Source organism: Equus przewalskii, chromosome 15 (assembly GCF_037783145.1).
Source record: "Equus przewalskii isolate Varuska chromosome 15, EquPr2, whole genome shotgun sequence".
NCBI classification, from domain to species: Eukaryota; Metazoa; Chordata; class Mammalia; order Perissodactyla; family Equidae; genus Equus; species Equus przewalskii.
This window is the reverse complement of record NC_091845.1, coordinates 39,626,868-39,647,320: the sequence shown is the minus strand read 5'-3', so window position 1 is coordinate 39,647,320 and position 20,453 is coordinate 39,626,868. Positions and strand designations below refer to the sequence as shown.

The window sequence follows — 20,453 nt, the reverse complement described above, 5'->3', positions numbered from 1 at the left end:
GCAGAACGTGCACACTTAACTGCTGCGCCACCAGGCTGGCCCCTTATATCAATTCTACACAATCCCCCTCTGAAAACAGAAGAGAAGGGAACACTTCCCAATTTATTTTATGAAGCTAGTATTATCCTGATATCAAAACCAAAGACAGTACAGGAAAACAAAAAAACAGACAGACTAATATCTCTCAGGACTATAGATGCAAAAATCCTTAACAAAATATAAGTAAATAGAATTCAGCAATATATAAAATGTATTATATACCATGACCAAGTTGGGGGGTTTATTGCAGCAATACAAGCTTAGTTCAATATTCAAAAATCAATTGATGTAATCTACCATATTAACAAGTTAAAGAAGAAAATTCATATGATCATGTCAATCAATGAAGAAAAAGTATCTGACAAAAGTCAATATCCATTCATGATAAAACTGTCAGAAAAGACTAGACGGTAACGTCCTCATCTTGATAAAGAGGATCTACAGGGGCCAGCCCCGTGCCGAGTGGTTAATTTTGCGTGCTCTGCTTCGGCGACCCAGGGTTTCGCCCGTTTGGATCCTGGACACAGACATGGCACCGCTCGTCAGGCCACGCTGAGGCAGCGTCTCATGTGCCACAGCTGGAAGGACCCACAATTAAAAATATACAGCTGTGTACTAGGGGGATTTGGGGAGAAGCAGCAGAGAGGAGAAAAAAAAAAACAAGACTAGCAACAGTTGTTAGCTCAGGTGCCAATCTGTAAAGATTTTAGTTTTCCTTCTTCTCCCCAAAGCCCCCCAGTACATAGTTGTATATTTTTAGTTGTGGGTCCTTCTAGTTGTGGCATGTGGGATGCCACCTCAGCATGGCCTGACGAGCGGTACCATGTCCGTGCCCAGTATCCAAACGGGAAAAACCCTGGGCCACCAAAGCAGAGTCCTTGAACTTAACCACTAGGCCACGGGGCTGGCCCCTCAGGTGCCAAACTTTAAAAAAAAAAAAGAGTATCTACAAAAAACCCTACATTTAACATTATATTTAATAGTGAAATAGTGAATACTTCCCTGTAAGACTGGGAACAAGGCAAATTCCACTCTCACCCCTCTTATTCAACATAGTACTGGCAGTTCCAGCCAGTGAAATAAGGAAATAAAAGGCAAACAGATCAGGAATGGAGAAATAAAACTGCCCCCACTTGCAAAAGATGATTGTCTATGTAGGAAATCCCAAGCAATCTATAAAAAAAAACATCCTAGAACTAATAAGGGAGTCCAGGAAAGACTCAATAATACAAATTTAACATACAAAAACCAACTGTATTTCTATAAACTAGCAATGAACATGTAGACAACAAAATTAAAATTACAATACTATTCACAACACCATTTTACAAGGTCAAAAAAAGAGAGAAGCACTTAGGTATAAATACAAGAAAACACAGACAGGGCTTAATGCTGAAAACTACACAACGCTGATGAAAGAAATTAAAGTTCTAAATAAATGGAGACACATACCATATCCATAGATTGGAAGACTCAACATAGGGTCAATTCTGCCTTAAGTGACCTACAGGTTTAACATAATTCCTATCAAAATATTGGCAAGATTTTTCTCAATTTTCTAAATTATCCTAAAATTTATATGGAAATACAAAGAAATTAGAATAGCTGGAAAAAAATTTTAAAAATAAAGTGGGAGGGATCAGTCTACTCAATTTCAAGATTTAGTATATGGCTATCCTAATCAAGACTGTGCAGTATTAGTAGAGCGATAGACATATAGATAAATGGAAAAAAAAACAGAGAACCCAGAAATAGACCCACACAAATATGCCAAACTGATTTTTAATGAAAGTGCAAACAAAATTTAGTGGAAGAAAGATGTCTTTTTTTTTTAAACATTGGCACCTGAGCGAACAATTGTTGCCCATCTTTTTTTCTTTTTTTCTGCTTTTTCTCCCCAAATCCCCCCAGTACATAGTTGTAGATCCTTCTAGTTGTGGCATGTGGGACGCTGCCTCAGCGTGGCCCGACAAGCAGTGCCCTGTCCATGCCTAAGATCTGAACCAGCGAAACCCTGGGCTGCCAAAGTGGAACGCATGAACCTAACCACTTGGCCACGGGGCTGGCCCCAGAAAGATAAGTCTTTTCAACAAATGGTACTGGTACAACTGGACATCCATAGGCAAAAGAAAAAAAAACAACAACGCTGACCTAATTCTCATACATTATACAAAAATTAACTCAAAATGATGTCACATACTTAAATGTAAAACATAAAACAATAAATAAAGTAAAAGTTTTAGGAAAAAATCTTTGGGATCTTGGGCTAGGTAAAGAGTTCTTACACCCAATGGTTCAAACACCCAAAGCACAATCTATAAAAGAAAAATTAATAAGCTGGACTTAATCAAAACTAAAAGTGTTTGTGCAAAATATTCTGTTAAGAGGATGAAAAGACAACTATAGACGGGAGAAAATATTTGCAAACCACATATCTGACAAAGCGTTAGTATCTAAAGAACTCTTAAAACTTAACAATAAAAAAATAATCCAGGTGGGGCTGGCCTGGTGGCGAAGCGGTTAAGTTCACACGTTCTGCTTCTCCAGCGGCTGGTGGTTCGTTGGTTCATATCCTGGGTGCGGATATGGCACTGCTTGCCATGCCGTGCTGTGGTAGGCGTCCCATACATAAAGCAGAAGAAGATGGGCATGGATGTTAGCCCAGGGCCAGTCTTCCTCAGCAAAAAGAGGAGGATTGGCAGCAATTAGCTCAGGGCTAATCGTCATCAAAAAAAAAAAAAAGCTAAAAAAAGTAAAAAAAATAAAAGAAATAATCAAGGGGCTGGCCCCGTGACCAAATGGTTGAGTTCGCATGCTCTGCTTCAGGCGGCCCAGGGTTTCACAGCTTCCGACCATGGGTGTAGACATGGCACCGCTCATTGGGCCATGCTCAGGCACTGTCCCACATGCCACAACTGGAAGGACCCACAACTAAAATACGCAACTGTGTACTGGGGGGATTTGGGGAGAAAGAGCAGAAAAAAAAGTTTTTAAAGATAATAATAATAATCCAATTAGAAAACAGGCAAAAGACATGAACAGACATTTTAACAGACAGGATATACAGATAGCAAATAAGCACATGAAAAAAAGTTCAACATCTATGGCTATTAGGGAAATACAGGTTAAAACAAGATATCATTACACACACACCTTTCAGAATGGCTAAAATTAAAAATAGTGACAACACCAAATGTTGATGATATAGAGAAACTGGATCACTGATACATTGCTGGTGAGAATGTAAAATGGCATAGCCACTCTAAAAAACAGTTTGGTAGTTTCTTTAAAAACTAAACAGGCAGGGACTGGCCCCGTGGCCGAGTGGTTAAGTTCTCGAGCTCCGCTTCGGCAACCCAGGGCTTCACCGGTGATCCTGGGCACAAACATGGCACCACTCATCAAGCTATGCTGAGGCGGCATCCCACATGCCACAACTAGAAGGATCCACAACCGAAAAAGAAAATATACAACTGTGTATCAAGGGACTTTGGGGAGAAAAAGGAAAAGTAAAATCTTTAAAAAAAAAAAAAAACTAAACAGGCAACTACCATATGACTCAGCAATTGTACTCCTGGGCATTTATCCCAGAGAAACAAAGACTTATTTTCTCAGAAAAATCTCTGTGCATGAATGTTTATAGCATCTTTATTCATAACAGCCAAAAACTGGAAACAACCCAGATGTCTCTCAATGGATGAAAAGTTAAACATATTGTGGTAAAACATCCACACACTGTGGACTACTAAAAAGAAATGAACTATTCATACATGTGGTAATCTAAATAAATCTCTAGAAAATTATGCTGAGTTTAAAAAGCCAATCTGAAAAGTTTACATACTGTAGGATTCCATTTATATAACATTCTTGAAATTTCAAAATTATAGAAATGGAGTAGAGATTACTGTTTGCCGGGATAATTAAGGACTGGAGGGGAGAAAGGGAAGTGGATGTGGCTATAAAAGGCTACAACAGGGATCCTTGGCATGATGGAAATGTTCTCTATTTTGACTATATCAATGTCAATATCCTGGTTGTGATATTGTACTATAGTTTTACAAGATGTTACCACTGCGGGAAAACTGGGCAAAGGGTACAAGGGATCCTTCTGTATTAGGTTTTTATTTTTTCTTCTTTGTTTTATTTCTTATACGTGAATTCATAATTCTCTCAAAATTAAAAGTTTAATCAAGGGCCGGCCCGGTGCCGCAGCAGTTAAGTGCACAGGTTCCACTTCAGCAGCCAGGGCTCACGGGTTCGGATCCCGGGTGCAGACATGGCACCGATTGGCAAGCCATGCTGTGGTAGGTGTCCCACATATAAAATAGAGGAAGATGGGTGTGGATGTTAGCTCAGGGCCAGTCTTCCTCAGCAAAAAGAGGAGGATTGGGAAGAAGATCCAAGATGGCACCGTGAGTAGTCCTCTTTGTCTCTCCCCCTTCAAGTCTACAATTATTTGGACACTCATCGCTTACCAAAGGATATCCAGATAGCATCTCAGGACGTCTGAGAGACCCACACGACTATACATCGGAAGGCGGACGGACTTCCCTCCGGGAGGAGGTGAAGATAGGTGAAAACTCTCCGACCCCGACCGAACAGCCTAGTACCTGCAAGCGGCTTTCTTCCAACGGACGCCCCCAGAGGATCAACACACACCTAGGGCAGGAGCGAGCACACACCAGAGGAGCGACGGTGGAAACAGGTGACCAGAACCCTACCTAAACCCCCTGCAATTACTCCTAAACGCAGAGGGAAACTCTAGAGTTACACACTTGAGCCCGCGGGGAGAGTCTCGCCCCACCATTGGCGGGGAGATCCCGCCTGGTGTCCACAGCGCCCAGAGGGTCCCAGAGAGAATCACAGAGGGCGTGGTGGCCCCCCGGCTGCCACTGCCTGCACAGCCGGGCAAGGGATTGCCAGAGATCTTGGAGAGGACTGGGGCTGGGTGAAGCTCCAGAGGCCGGCTCTGCGCCCCGGGAGGGAAGTTCCAGAGTTCCGCCTGGGCAGCAGACAGAACCCTCTGTCTGCCATTAGCAGAGGGGCCACGCCCAGCATTCACAACTCCAGGAAAGTCCCGGAGAGAATCCCAGAGGGCACGGTGACCCCCAGCTGCCGTTGCCCGCCCCTTGGGGCAAGGGATTGCCGGAGATCTCAGAGAGGACTGGGGCTGGGTGAAGCTCCAGAGGCCGGCTCTGTGGCCCGGGGGGGAAGCTCTGGACTTCCGCCCGGGTAGCAGACAGAACTCTTTGTCTGCCATTAGCAGAGGGGCTACGCCCAGCATTCACATCTCCAGGAAAGTCCCAGAGAGAATCCCAGAGGGCGAGGCGACCCCCAGCTGGAGAGAATCCCAGAGGGTGAGGCAACCCCCAGCTGCCGTTGCCCACCCTGTGGGGCAAGGGATTGCCGGAGATCTTGGAGAGGACTGGGGCTGGGTGGAGCTCCAGAGGCCGGCTGTGTGGCCCAGGGTGGGGGGGGTTCGGGGGGGGAAGCTCCAGAGTTCCGCCCGGCAGCAGACAGAACTCTCTGTCTGCCATTAGCGGAGGGGCTACGCCCAGCATCCACAACACCGGGAGGGTCCCGGAGAGGAGAATATCAGGCAGGGCAGCAGCAGACCAGCTACCACTGAAATCAGGATCTCTGGCTGTCCCCCAGTCAGGGCAAAGGGCTCCCCGAGTTCCTGGGGAACAGGACTGGGGCTGGGTGGAGTTCCAGCGACCCAGCTCCGTAGCCTAGGGGGAAACCCTACAGGCTCACAGCAGCCTCAACGAAAGCCTCTGCACAGCACTAGTAGAGAGCACCCATCTGGCAGCCACAAGGCTGGAAGACCCCGGGACAAAAGTAGCATAGCTAGGTGAGCTAACCACAGACTGTAGAAGATGCCAATAGGTCTGCTGCGACCCATAGTGGACAAGTGAGATTTGGTGGGTGCCTACAGTGACGGAGTGGCAAACATAAGTGATCCTACCCATGGCCGCTGGAAAAGCCCATAACACTGTTGCAGACCCCAAGGAGGGAGCACGTCTAGGTGGGCTGCAACAGTAGGCACCAGCAGCCTGAAGCCCCCCTGTGACGGCCCCCATGGCAGAAGAGGGAATCCAAAGGACCACTGTGACTACGAGGAGGGGCCCAGGCCCAGTTAGCAACTGCGGATAGGGTTCCTGGTTGGTGCAGTATAAACAGCTGCTCCCCCACCACACCAGCAGAAACAAGTGGAAGGAGCAACTAATCTCTATCTCTATGCGGAAGCACAAATCTACAACATCAAGCAATATGAAAAAATACGTTAAATCTCCAGAACAGAAGGAAAACAACAAATACACAGACAACAATCCCAAAGAAAATGAAATATATAACCTAAATGACGATGACTTCAAAACAGCCATCATTAAAATACTCAATGAGTTAAGAGAGAACTCAGATAGACAACTCAATGAGTTCAGGAGCTATATCACAAAAGAGTTTGATACGATAAAGAAGAAACAAAAAGAAATACTGGAAACGAAGAACACAATAGAGGAGATTAAGAAAAATCTAGATGCACTGAACAGTAGGGCCGATAATATGGAGGAAAGAATTAGGAATTTGGAAGATGGGAATAGAGAAATGCTGCAGGCAGAGGAGGAGAGAGAACTAAGACTAAAAAGAAATGAAGAAACTCTCCGAGAATTATCAGACACAATTAGGAGATGCAACGTAAGGATTATAGGTATACCAGAGGGAGAAGAGAAGGAGAAAGGGGCAGAAAGCCTATTCAAAGAAATAATGGATGAGAACTTCCCAAATCTGGTGAGAGAGATGGATCTTCAGGTGACAGAAGCCAATAGATCTCCAAATTTTATCAATGCAAGAAGACCAACCCCACGGCATATAGTAGTGAAGCTAGCAAAAGTCAATGACAAGGAGAAAATACTAAGGACAGCCAGGCAAAAGAAACTAACCTACAAAGGAACCCCCATCAGGCTATCAGCAGATTTCTCAGCAGAAACTTTACAGGCTAGAAGAGAGTGGAATGATATATTCAAAAATCTGAAGGACAAAAACCTACAGCTGAGAATTCTCTACCCAGCGAAAATATCCTTCAAATACGATGGAGAAATAAAAACTTTCCCAGATAAACAAAAATTAAGGGAGTTCATGGCCACAAAACCTCCTCTTTAGGAAATCCTCAAGAAAACCCTCATTCCTGAAAAATCAAAAAAAGGAAAGGGGCTACAAAACCAAAAGCAGAGGAGATAAGTAGAAGGACAACAACAGAGAGTAGGAGTTCTTCATCAGAACAGATTAAACCATGGGACGAGAAACAAAGGAAATTGAAGAAAAAGGGAAAACAAGACACAAAATGGTAGTGGTAGGCCCCCACATCTCAATAATCACTCTAAATGTAAATGGATTGAACTCCCCAATCAAAAGACACAGAGTGGCAGTATGGATCAACGAACAAGACCCAACAATATGCTGCCTCCAGGAAACACACCTCAGCCCCAAAGACAAACACAGACTCAGAGTGAAGGGATGGAGAACAATACTCCAAGCTAATAATGAACAAAAGAAAGCAGGTGTCACTATACTAATATCAGACAAGGTAGACTTCAAAGCAAAACAGATAAAGAAAGACAAAGAGGCACAATACACAATGATAAAAGGGACTCTCCACCAAGAAGACATAACACTTATAAATATACACACACCCAACACAGGAGCACCAAAATTTGTAAAGCAACCCTTAACAGAACTAAAAGAAGACATCAACAACAATACAATAATAGTAGGGGACCTCAACACACCATTAACACCAATGGACAGAACATCCAGACAGAAAATCAACAAGGAAATAATAGAATTAAATGAAAAATTAGACCAGATGGACTTAATGGATATATATAGAACACTTCATCCAAAAACAGCAGGTTACACATTCTTCTCAAGTGCACATGGAACATTCTCAAGGATTGACCATATTTTGGGAAACAAAGCAAACATCAATAAATACAAGAGAGTTGAAATAATACCAAGCATATTTTCTGATCATAATGCTATGAAACTGGAAATCAACTACAAGAAAAAAGCAGAGAAAGGTGCAAAAATGTGGAGACTAAACAACACGCTTCTGAACAAACAATGGATTATTGAAGAAACTAAAGAAGAAATCAAATATTATCTGGAGACAAATGAAAATGAGAACACGACATACCAAATCATTTGGGATGCAGCAAAAGCAGTCCTAAGAGGGAAATTCATCGCAATACAGTCTCACTTCACTAAACAAGAAAAAGCTCACATAAGCAACCTCAAACGACACCTAACAGAACTAGAAAAAGAAGAACAAACAAAGCCCAGAGTCAGTAGAAGGAGGGAAATAATAAAATAAGAGCAGAAATAAACGATATTGAAGCAAAAAAGACAGTAGAAAGGATCAATGAAACAAAGAGTTGGTTCTTCGAAAAAATTAACAAAATCGACAAACCTTTAGCCAGACTCACCAAGAAAAGAAGAGAGAAATCTCAAATAAATAAAATTAGGAATGAGAGAGGAGAAATCACAACAGGTACCAATGAAATACAAGGGATCATAAGAGAATACTATGAAAAACTATATGCCAACAAATTGAACAACCTGGAAGAAATGGACAAATTCCTAGACTCCTACAACCTCCCCAAACTGAATCAGGAAGAAATGGAGAATCTGAATAGACCAATCACAAGTAAGGAAATAGAAACGGTAATCAAAAACCTCCCCAAAAATAAGAGTCCAGGACCAGACGGCTTCTCTGGAGAATTCTACCAAACATTCAAAGAAGACTTAATACCTATTCTTCTCAAACTGTTCCAGAAAATTGAGGAAGATGGAGTACTCCCTAACACATTCTATGAAGCCAACATCACTCGGATCCCCAAACCTGACAAGGACAACACAAAGAAGGAGAACTACAGGCCGATATCACTGATGAACATAGATGCAAAAATCCTCAACAAAATTCTGGCAAACCGAATACAGCAATACATCAAAAAGACTATACACCATGATCAAGTGGGATTTATACCATGGACACAGGGATGGTTCAACATCCGCAAGTCAATCAACGTGATACACTACATCAACAAAATGAAAAACAAAAACCACATGATCATCTCAATAGATGCAGAGAAAGCATTCGACAAGATCCAACACCCATTTATGATAAAAAAACCCTCAATAAAATGGGTATAGAAGGAAAGTACCTCAACATAATAAAGGCCATATATGACAAACCCACGGCCGACATCATACTCAATGGACAAAAACTGAAAGCCATCCCTCTGAGGACAGGAACAAGACAAGGGTGCCCACTTTCACCACTCCTATTCAACATACTGGAGGTGTTGGCCAGAGCAATTCGGCAGGAAAAAGAAATAAAAGGAATCCAAATAGGTAATGAAGAAGTAAAACTCTCGCTGTTTGCAGACGACATGATCTTATATATAGAAAACCCCAAAGAATCCATTGGAAAACTATTAGAAATAATCAACAACTACAGCAAAGTAGCAGGGTATAAAATCAACATAAATAAATCAGTAGCATTTCTATACACTAACAATGAACTAACAGAAAAAGAACTCAAGAACTCAATCCCATTCACAATCGCAACGAAAAGAATAAAATACCTTGGGATAAACTTAACCAAGGAAGAGAAGGATCTATACAATGAAAACTACAAGACTTTCTTGAAAGAAATTGACAACGACATAAAGAGATGGAAAGACATTCCATGCACATGGATTGGAAGAATAAACATAGTTAAAATGTCCATACTACCTAAAGCAATCTACAGATTCAATGCTATCCCAATGAGAATCCCAAGAACATTCTTCACAGAAATTGAACAAAGAATCCTAAAATTCATATGGGGAAACAAAAGACCGCGAATTGCTAAAGCAATCCTGAGCAAGAAAAACAAAGCCGGCGGAATCACAATCCCCGATTTCAAAACATACTACAAAGCTACAGTGATCAAAACAGCGTGGTACTGGTACAAAAACAGGTCCACAGATCAATGGAACAGAATTGAAAGCCCAGAGATAAAACCACACATCTATGGACAGCTAATCTTCGACAAAGGAGCAGAGGGCCTACAATGGAGAAAAGAAAGTCTCTTCAACAAATGGTGCTGGGAAAACTGGACAGCCACATGCAAAAGATTGAAAATTGACCATTCTTTTTCACCACACACCAAAATAAACTCAAAATGGATCAAAGACCTAAAGATTAGGCCTGAGACAATAAGTCTTTTGGAAGAGAATATAGGCAGTACACTCTTTGACATCAGTTTCAAAAGAATCTTTTCGGACACTGTAACTCCTCAGTTGAGGGAGACAATAGAAAGAATAAACAAATGGGACTTCATCAGACTAAAGAGCTTCTTCAAGGCAAGGGAAAACAGGATTGAAACAAAAAAACAGCTCACTAATTGGGAAAAAATATTTACAAGCCACTTATCCGACAAAGGGTTAATCTCCATAATATACAAAGAACTCACATGGCTTAACAACAAAAAAACAAACAACCCGATCAAAAAATGGGCAGAGGACATGAACAGACACTTCTCAAAAGAAGATATGAATATGGCCAATAGACACATGAAAAGATGTTCATCATCGCTAATCATCAGGGAAATGCAAATCAAAACTACACTAAGATATCACCTTACACCCATTAGATTGGCAAAAACATCCAAAACCACGAGTGACAAATGTTGGAGAGGTTGTGGAGAAAAAGGAACCCTCATACACTATTGGTGGGAATGCAAACTGGTACAGCCACTATGGAAAACAGTATGGAGATTTCTCAAAAAGTTAAAAATAGAAATACCCTATAACCCAGCCATCCCATTACTGGGTATCTATCCTAAGAACCTGAAATCAGAAATCCCAAGAGTCCCTTGCACCCCTATATTCATCGCAGCATTATTTACAATAGTCAAGACGTGGAACCAACCTACATGCCCAGAAACTGATGATTGGATAAAGAAGATATGGTATATATACACAATGGAATACTACTCAGCCATAAAAAAAGACAAAATTGGCCCATTTGCAGCAACGTGGATGGACCTCGAGGGTATTATGTTAAGCGAAATAAGCCAGTCAGAGAAAGACGAACTCTATATGACTCCACTCATAGGTGGAAGTTAACATATTGACAAGGAGATCTGATCGGTGGTTACCAGGGAAAAGGGGGGGAGGGGGGAGGGCACAAAGGGGGAAGAGGTGTACCCAGAACATGACTAACAATAACGTACAACTGAAATCTCACAAGGTTGTAATCTATCATAACATTAATTAAAAAAAAAAAAAGAGGAGGATTGGCAGATGTTAGCTCAGGACTACTCTTCCTCAAAAAAAAAAAATTTAATCAAAAAATATGCAAAATTAAATGAAAAATGCAAACCATAAAAAAGACTTGCCACATATGATAAGTAATAACTTTAACATGTCCAAAGCTTTGACAAATCAGTTTAAAAAAAAAGAGCAAAGAACACAGGCACTTCCTAAAGGAAAAATTCAAGCAACTAATATTCATCAAAATAATTAACCTCACCAACAATTAAAAGCATGAAAAATTAAAACAATGCAATTTTTTCACCTATCAGACTGGCAGAGATTGTAAATTAGATGCTGCAAAGTCTGCTGGGAAATGGGCACTCTCGTGTATTACTGAAGGAATAGAAAGTAACAGGCCTAGGGCCGGCCCAGTGGCGCAGTGGTTAAGTTCACATGTTCCGCTTCTCGGCGGCCCAGGGTTTGCCAGTTTGGATCCTGGGTGCAGACATGGCACCGATTGGCAAGCCGTGCTGTGGCAGGTGTCCCACATATAAAGTAGAGGAAGATGGGCACGGATGTGAGCTCAGGGCCAGTCTTCCTCAGCAAAAAGAGGAGGATTGATGGCAGATGTTAGCTCAGGGCTAGTCTTCCTCAAAAAAAAAAAGGAAGAAAGAAAAAAAGAAAAGAAAGTAACAGACCTTTATAGGAGGACCATTAGGTACTGTGCATTAAAAACTCTAAAAAGCATATCTCTTTAAACATACTAATTCTACGTCTAGACATTTATCCTAAGAGAGTAATCAGGTACATGTGCAAAAGCTTATTTACAAAGATCTTTCCTATGGCACATGCTCCTAGATAAGGGATTATGGGGTAAATGACAGCCATGTAATGAAGATGCAGAAAATTACGCTTGAGAAAAATAATCACGGAGAAAAATATTATGATATATCAAGTGAAAAAAACTTGGTTATAAAACTATTGTAGTATGTGATCCCATTTTTATTTCAAAAGACAACATTTCTTAATATACATGTTTACCAAAAAGACCAGAAGAATTCACATACAAAGCATAACAGTAGTTACCTCAGTGGGATGGTATCATAGGAAATAAATATATTTTTTCTTAGTGCTTCTCTGAATTATCAAAATTTTCTAGCAAGAACTGTGTCAGTTACTTCAGCCATTAGAAGAAAAAAGCAGTAACATTTCTTTTTTAAAGGAGGCCTGTGTGGTAAGGCAAGCAGCCAGATCACATCTTCAGCCTCAGAACAAGCCAGGCACTCTAAGGCCACTGAACCTTTGGGCAATCGGTAGAGACATGAGATGTTGAGTAGGAGCCTCCCTTCCACTTCTGATGAGACATAACTCACCTTTCGAAGTTCCTGAAGTAGCTGCTAATAAGTGTGGATAAACCTGGGCTGACACGTCACAGGTGTGACATTTTGGTTGGTTTGTTATACTGTCCTGGTCCTTGATTCTACTACGATTGCTTCCGTGTTCCTGAAACACTTGAAACTGTTTTGCACACCTGACCTGAAGCCTTTATGCAGGGTGAAAGGACATAAACATCCAAACAAAATTGTACACTGAATGGAAAACGCTGGCCACCTCCCCCCCAGATCACATCCCCCCCTTCCCAGATCACACCTTACCTGTAACAAGCACTTGATCCGTTCTCCAGGGGTCATAATTCCCGTGGTGAATACACCAGATAACATCCCAGCTGCAAATAGTTGAGGGTAGCTGTATTGAAAAGAAATGCCAGAGGCAAGCACCTGTGACTAACCACCCAGGACAGAAGCAATCCCAACAAAGAGGAAGACTGTGTAAGAAAAAATAATTACTTGGACTGGGCAGAATCCAAACACAAATAGATCATATTTGGCACAAAAGCCAAGTTCTAGGTGTATTCTGAGGTCAGATTTCCTAGGGCAGGGGTGTCAGTCCCAAGAGGAATAGAAGCTTGGTCACAAGGCACACCTGCACACTCAAGAGGGCCTTACCCATGGGAGAAGCTTTACAGTGAAACACAGTTTCCTCCCTGACATTCACAATGACTCTGGACAACTTTCCCAAGAGGCTTGATTCCTCATGTGTAAAATTCAAGGTTGTTGTGGAAAAATCCTCTAACTTAGGATCTGGATCTCAGTCAACCCCAGTTCCCTTCCAGTCTCACCTCCTCTGGATCCCCAAAGGCCTGAGAACATTTTAAGCCAATATTCAAGTAGGACAGCATCAAGGCCAGAGGGAACAGCTGTGGCTACCTCCACAGGCAAGGGACAGCCAGGCCAGTTGCAAAGAATATGCTGTAAAATGCTGAGAAAGGCCCAAACAGGGATGGTAACCAGACAGGCATGATGGGTCTTGTAGCCCTCTGTGCAGGGAATGGTCCCCCAGAGCCCAGAGATATGAATCCTCACCCTGGCCCCCAAAGAAAGAGCCGCTATGAGAACTTGGAGGAGTCTGAGGCTCCTAGCATCTAAAGCCCACAGCTGTACCACCTCTGGCTTTTCCTTTTCTTTCTAGGATTAGCAATATCTGGGTGGTCTGAAGGCAATAGAGCACAAAGCTACAATTAGCATTCCAACAGAGTCCCCACAATTTAGGAAACCTTGGCAAAAAACTTCACTTACTTGCCTGAGTCTCAGGGCCCTCCAGACCCCAAGCCTCTGACAACTGAGCCTTCAGGCTGGTCCCACCCAACAAGACCTGGAAAATAGATGTCAAATGGGGATAGGGACACATCCACTATGGGTCCTTCCCTCTAGGCAGGGCACCAGTCTCAACAGCCCAGTTTTTTCCATGCACTTACCCCAGGCAAGGCTCTCACGTCTACCTCTGGCATGCAAGCCCAGAACACAGGTCGACTGTTGAACAGTCAAGAGACTTGCTTTCACGCATGGCCTCCTTAACAGTCTCAGTTCACACTGCTGTCCCCAAGAGGAGACCTCTCAGCAACTAAACTTCCCCTTATGAGACCAACGTGCTCTGTTCTTCCCAAGATGCCCAGACTCTAGGCTAGGCACACCTCCATCTCCTGGGACTGGGGACTGTTGTCTGAGTGGGGTCTCTGTGTGTGCACAGGGTACCGTGTAGACACTCTATGACTGCCCGGCTCATTCTGCCACCTGCCACCCCACCCCAGGGAGGCATCTGTGAGTAATGGACCCTCCTGGGATTCCACCCCAAGGCTGTAGTAATGCTCCTTTCCATATTATCCCCAAATACCACCACAGAGAGGGGAACATGGCAGGGCTGACATTCAGGATTCAGAACATGGCAGGATTATAGGGGTGGGGTCCAGAGTGTTTCAATCTTTGCTCAAGCAGGAAGGGTGTTTCTCAGAGTGTTAATGTGATTGTACAGGGAACAAAACCACAGGCCAAAGTACAAGCAGTGATCCCACTGGGGATTCTCATGTATGGCCCTGGTACGGCTATGAGTTGCCACATGAGCTAAAAGACCAGGTGTTTGGCGAGGATATGTGTCCATGGGACATTTGGACTACCAACAGTCAAACAGCTTCATGAGGACCCCCTCCCCACATACAGCCACATTTGGGGCCACCAGTATATAGAAGCTGGGCACATTCAGAGGGTCACAAGGACTCCAGAAATAGAGTTTCAGATTACAAGCATCTCTACTAGACCAAGGCCACCTCAGTCTGCTGTTGCCTAAAGTAGTGAAAGAAAACAAATGCATGGCACCCTGGGCTTCCTCCCTTGAGCTCCTGGATCCCAAGCCTGGCCAGCCTCTGTGGGTTCTGTGCTACCTGCAGCCCCGCCCGGGAGTTGTCATCTTGCACAGCTCAGACTGAGGGCACCTTGTTATCCCATATTTCCACTCAAAATTCCCCTGCATCCCAAGAAGTCTCTGTTTTCATTAACTACTTGGTAATTTCTGAGCTATGATTCTGACTCATCTGCCCCTTCATACTCAAATCCAAATCCTTAAAGTTTATTAAAAAGAAATACACTAATTTATTTCACTTTAACAGAGAAACCAGTATCTCAAATAACTATAATCATGTTATAAAAATGAAGTAAAACAGGGCCTGTCCTGGTGGCATAGTGGTTAAGTTTGCGTGCTCCGCTTTGGTAGCCCGGGGTTCATGGGTTCGGGTCCCAGGCACAGACCTACACACTGCTCATCAAGCCATACTGTGGCAGCATCCCACATATGAAGTGGAGGAGGACTGGCACAGATGATAGCTCAGGGACAATCTTCCTCAAGCAAAAAGAGAAAGATTGGCAATAGATGTTAGCTCAGGGCCAATCTTCCTCACCAAAAAAAAAGAAGAAGTAGTAAAACAAAAGTTGGAACCTCCCTTTCCCAATCAGGTGACAGAAAACAAGCTGCTGTTATCAGTACTGAAGCATCAGCTACTGATCATGGCATTGTACACACATTTTAGCATTCAAACCATCCAACAGCCCTATGGGGCTGACCCCAGTAAGTGATACTACTTGACAGAAGAAATTATGACAACCTGGAAAGGGAGTTGGGGAGGCCTTTTCCAAAACCTTTTGGTTCACAGGGGAAAAAAAACTAAAGTACCTCCCTCACGAGGAACTCCCAGAAGCAGCCTCGGGAGGCCCAGGAGGACAGCCATTAGCTGTCTGCCAAGGCTCTTTCCTTTAACCCGTGTCACACCAGCAGGCAGAACAGCATCAAGTGCTCCAGGCCTGTAAGTACTCACCTGAGCACATCCTCTGGGCATTTCTGTTGCAGTTTCTTCCCCAAACCAAACCCAAAGAAGCACACAGCAAACATGGGGGTGACCCCAATGATGGGGGCAGCCATGCCCCGATATAGCCCTGTGATGCCCTGCAAGGAATCACATAAGCAGAAGCTGTTTACAGACAGCACCACCCTTTACACTGCTGAAACAGGGAAGCAGTGTATTCTCTAACCTGTAGCTTCCTTCCTTTACCTCTCTTCCAAGAGAGGAGAGCTTTTAAATAGCAGAAAACCTCCACATTTATCAGAAATACTTGTCCTCTTACACACTGCTGAAAAAACTGGAAATAACTTCTATTCCGGAAGGCAATCTGGCAATATGCAGCATACGCTTTCATCAAGAAATCTTCTGACTAGAAATTTATTCTAAGGAAATACTCAGAGATATAAAAAAGAATGACATCAAGCATTTATAAGGTACCAAAATTTTGGAATGAACCTAAAAGCTCCCAAATAGGATATTAATGAGACAGCTTAGGGAAATTCCATAAATGGACTATCATACACTCATAAAATCACATCATATCATGAAAGGAGACTACTAAGTGAAAAAAAAGCAGGCCACAAAACAGGATATACAATGTAATCTGACTTCCTTGGGGTGAGATTACAGGTGATTAAAAAAATTGTATTTTCCAAGTATTAAGACATGGAGAATTTATTGCTAAAAATAATACTAAGGGGCCAGTCCAGTGGTGCAGTGGTTAAGTTTGCATGTTCTGCTTCAGCAGCCCGGGGTTCGCCGGTTCAGATCCCGGGTGCGGATATGGCACCGAATGGCAAGCCATGCTGTGGTAGGTGTCCCACATATAAAGTGGAGGAAGATGGGCACGGAGGTTAGCTCAGGGCCAGTCTTCCTCAGCAAAAACAAGAGGATTGGCAGCAGATGTTAGCTCAGGGCTAAGCTTCCTCAAAAAAAAGTAATAATAATAATAATACTAAGACTGCACATCAATTTTCATCAGTACAGTTTGGTAATGAAAGCAACAATGTAGTAGCCAATAAACAGACAGTCACATAGATAGATACTGCATCCATACAAAGTTAGTAAACTAAGGAAGAAGAAGATTCAGCCCAAGAGAGGTGAAGGGGATTTCCAGGATGGTATTGGGCGCAGTGGGCCTGGAAGAAGCCAGCTGACATGGGAGTACAAGGATGGAGGACTCCAGGAGGGATGTTTCCAAGAAAAACAAAGCAAAACAACACACATTGGAACAACAGGTTATAACTATTTAAGCAGTCTGGAAAACCAAACAGAAAGGTACTCTATAGAGCATTCAGTATACAGGATAACAGAGACAGCGATCCAAAGGAAAAAAAGGCAAAAGAAACTGATGCAATTATTAACTCAATCTCAAGAAAAACAAAAAATTGCAGAAGAAATGAAATGTACATCATAGTAGATTATTTGCTTAACAGAAAAAACATATATAAAGTTATAATCATGAAAACAGTGAAGAGGATTAAACCAGAAAGCGTGATAAAATTATATGGGCAGGTGAGAAAGGGGATAGGGAATGTCAGTTAAAATCGTCTACCACAAATAGGTAGCTAAAACACATCAAACGTATAAAATACAGTAGTAAACGTGTACTATGTAGTTATAGAAACAGCATAAACAGCTGAAAGTAGTTGCCTCTGGAGAATGGGATAGAGGTAGAGGTGTAAAGATCACTTTGTTACTTTGTTCCAAGCCTTTCAGTAACAAACTAAGTGATTATATCACTTTAATACAAAATAAGGAATAATTTTAAAAACAAATACAAAAAATGTTGAAGTTGCTCCTTACAGAGAGTGGCAGGAGAAACGGGGCGGGCTGCACCCTGGGAGGGTCCACAGACCCAGGCTGGAGAACCTGCCTCACTGCAGACCCTGGGCATTCACAACCATCTTCTTTCCAGAACCAAAGGGGCAAACTGTACTCGTCAGCACTCCTCCTGGATCCTGCAAAGGTCTAACACTGCTACAGGCTGCAAGCGGACTCACTGAGGACAAAGTGCAGAGGCAGTAAACAGGAAAGGGCGAACGGACAGAGACATTTCTGAGGAGGATCTACGAAAGTAGCATGTGATAAAGTTCTTCCAAAGCCCCTCCCACAGCTCCCCACCTGGGCTGAGAAGGATGCCCAGGTCCTGAGAGGCCAAGCCCAAGCTTTCAATAACTCCTCTAGCCTTCCCCTCACTGTGCTGGCCCACTCAGTTCCATGCAGCACAACTAAGGCCTCTGCCGGGCAGCTCCAGAAAGCAAAGAGCTCAGTCCGGCACAGCAAAAACCAATGACACGTACAAATATGGACTAAGGAAGCCTATTCAACTCTGTAGGGAGTTGGGTCTATACAAGCCATTCTAACCAGGTCCCCAGCACCCAGCATACTGCCCAGCTGCTAAACAGGTGCTTAAAATCTTTATTGACCAAGAGGCATGTAAACCTGTCTCTCTTTCGTAAGGGCAAAGGATTCTGAGCAGACCTGAAACCTAAAGCCTCCATCAGACACTGATCAGACTCCACCCTGGGCAGCACAAATCAAAGAAAGAGCACCTTACAGAAGAAAAGGCAGCACCATCTCACGCATGGGTAGCTGGGTAGGCTCCACCTCAAAATCTTGCTTCCATGCCTGGGTCCTGCAGGAACCCTGGGGAACACTTTCCCCCCAAGGTTGAGTCCATCACTTACCAGCATCCCCTCTTTATCTGAGTGACACTTGCTCCTCAGTTTCTGTATATTTAATAAAGACTATATATTTAATAGAGTATTTATTCATATGAAAGTTACATTTTAGGAAGCAAAGGAAAAGTTCTCAACAAGGTTTTTTTATAACATGTGCTAGGGAAGTGAGTAATATCACTAGTAATTAAAACTTTAAAAATCCATGTTTTCACTGTAAGAAACATCTGAAAACTTATTATGTAATTCAATAATCCCAAACCAATTTAGTTTCCTTGTCTAGAAGTTTGAAGATTCCACTGTTCCTCAGACTGGCTGACTTTTCCTCCAGATTCTATGTGAACTTCTGACACTGATCCCTGTGGAACTGACTGATCCAGTTATGCCCTTTCTTCTATTTCACGTCTCCAATTATTTCTTACTAATTCCCTGCAGTCTAAATTCTGCCTTCCAAAACAGAGAACCATTTTATTAGCTTCATTCACCCGTATAAAACAGTAGCTGGAACTATCAAAGACTCCAGATCGATGACAATAGGAGGGCATAGGAAGGCACAGTGAGAGACGCACAGCTGTGGGCTAGACCTCCAGTAGAACTACATAAAGTCACCCTATCCACCCTATTTGGGAGTTACAAACCAACCCTATGAATGTGTTCCTCTGAGCGAGAGGAATGCCCAGCACCGAGATACCATACCTCTCTAATAAGTGTCTTCCGGAAACAGTCAAAGGTCCCAGAATACATGGGCGGCTGTCCAGGCAAACTTGGGGGCTGCGTCTGCAGTCGGACCTGAAACCAGAAGTTAAAAGACAGTCATCTCCCAGAATCAGAACTACCTATCGGTAGCAATGGCCCAATTGTCTGCCAAACTCAACAGAGAAAGCTATACCTACTGTGTACATGTCTTCAGCATTCACTTAACCTGCTGGATTCAGACTTCTCTTTCCTCCAATTTATTCAAACCCTCTGCTCACAAGTCATTAGTAGCATGCTTTTTTCGTTTTTTCCTGATTTTTCTCCCCAAATACACAGTTGTATATTTTAGTCGTGGGTCCTTCTAGTTGTGGCATGTGGGACACTGCCTCAACGCTGCCTGATGAGCTGTGCCATGTCTGCACCCAGGATCCAAACCAGTGAAATCCTGGGCCGCCAAAGTGGAGCACACAGACTTAACCACTCAGCCACTCAGCCCGCCCCAGTAGCATGCTTTGAGAGAGAGGAACAGTTCCTCTGATTTCCTCATCCACTTATTTTCATCATTTATTTCTTATCTAATGGATCCCAGAATGACCCAATGGGATAGGTATTCCCAGTTTACAAATGAGACTGGGTTTAGTGAGTTCAAGTGACATGCCAGTAACCAGACCTGGCTGATGCAAGGCTCCAGCTCTAGCCACCACCCCACTTCCATTTGCAGTGGCATGCTGGTGGTCAGGTAAGGTACTCAACAAAGGCATTCCGGAGTGAGGTGGATCTAATCCTACTTTTCTTGCTCCTCATCCTTCTCAACTTTTTGGTGTATCCAATGCTTCCAACTGTCTCTCTCTTTTTTTTTTTTTGCTGAGGAAGATTCACCCTAAGCTAACATCCACTGCCAGTCTTCCTCTTTTTGTATGTTCGCTGCCACCACAGGATGGCCACTGACAGACAAGTGGTGTAGGTCTGTGCCCGGGAACCAAACCCAGGCCGCTGAAGTGAAGCATGCCA

At 43.1% G+C, this 20,453-nt stretch overlaps 1 protein-coding gene across 4 annotated transcripts in view; it reads right to left on the bottom strand.

Moving 5' to 3' along the window:
* SLC25A20 (solute carrier family 25 member 20) overlaps positions 1-20,453 on the bottom strand; it is a 43,884-nt gene that overhangs the window by 10,201 nt on the left and 13,230 nt on the right. For 2 of the 4 annotated variants that reach the window (XM_070575405.1, XM_070575406.1), the window contains exons 2-6: positions 19,443-19,535; positions 17,872-18,067; positions 16,256-16,448; positions 16,042-16,169; positions 12,995-13,085 (exon numbers count right to left, since the gene is read on the bottom strand). In XM_070575405.1, the coding sequence (XP_070431506.1) occupies positions 12,995-13,085; positions 16,042-16,169; positions 16,256-16,420 (384 nt within the window). In that variant the 5' untranslated portion in view covers positions 16,421-16,448; positions 17,872-18,067; positions 19,443-19,535. The remainder of the gene's footprint in view (positions 1-12,994; positions 13,086-16,041; positions 16,170-16,255; positions 16,449-17,871; positions 18,068-19,442; positions 19,536-20,453) is intronic. The other 2 variants (XM_070575404.1, XM_070575409.1) reach the window with 1 other exon arrangement.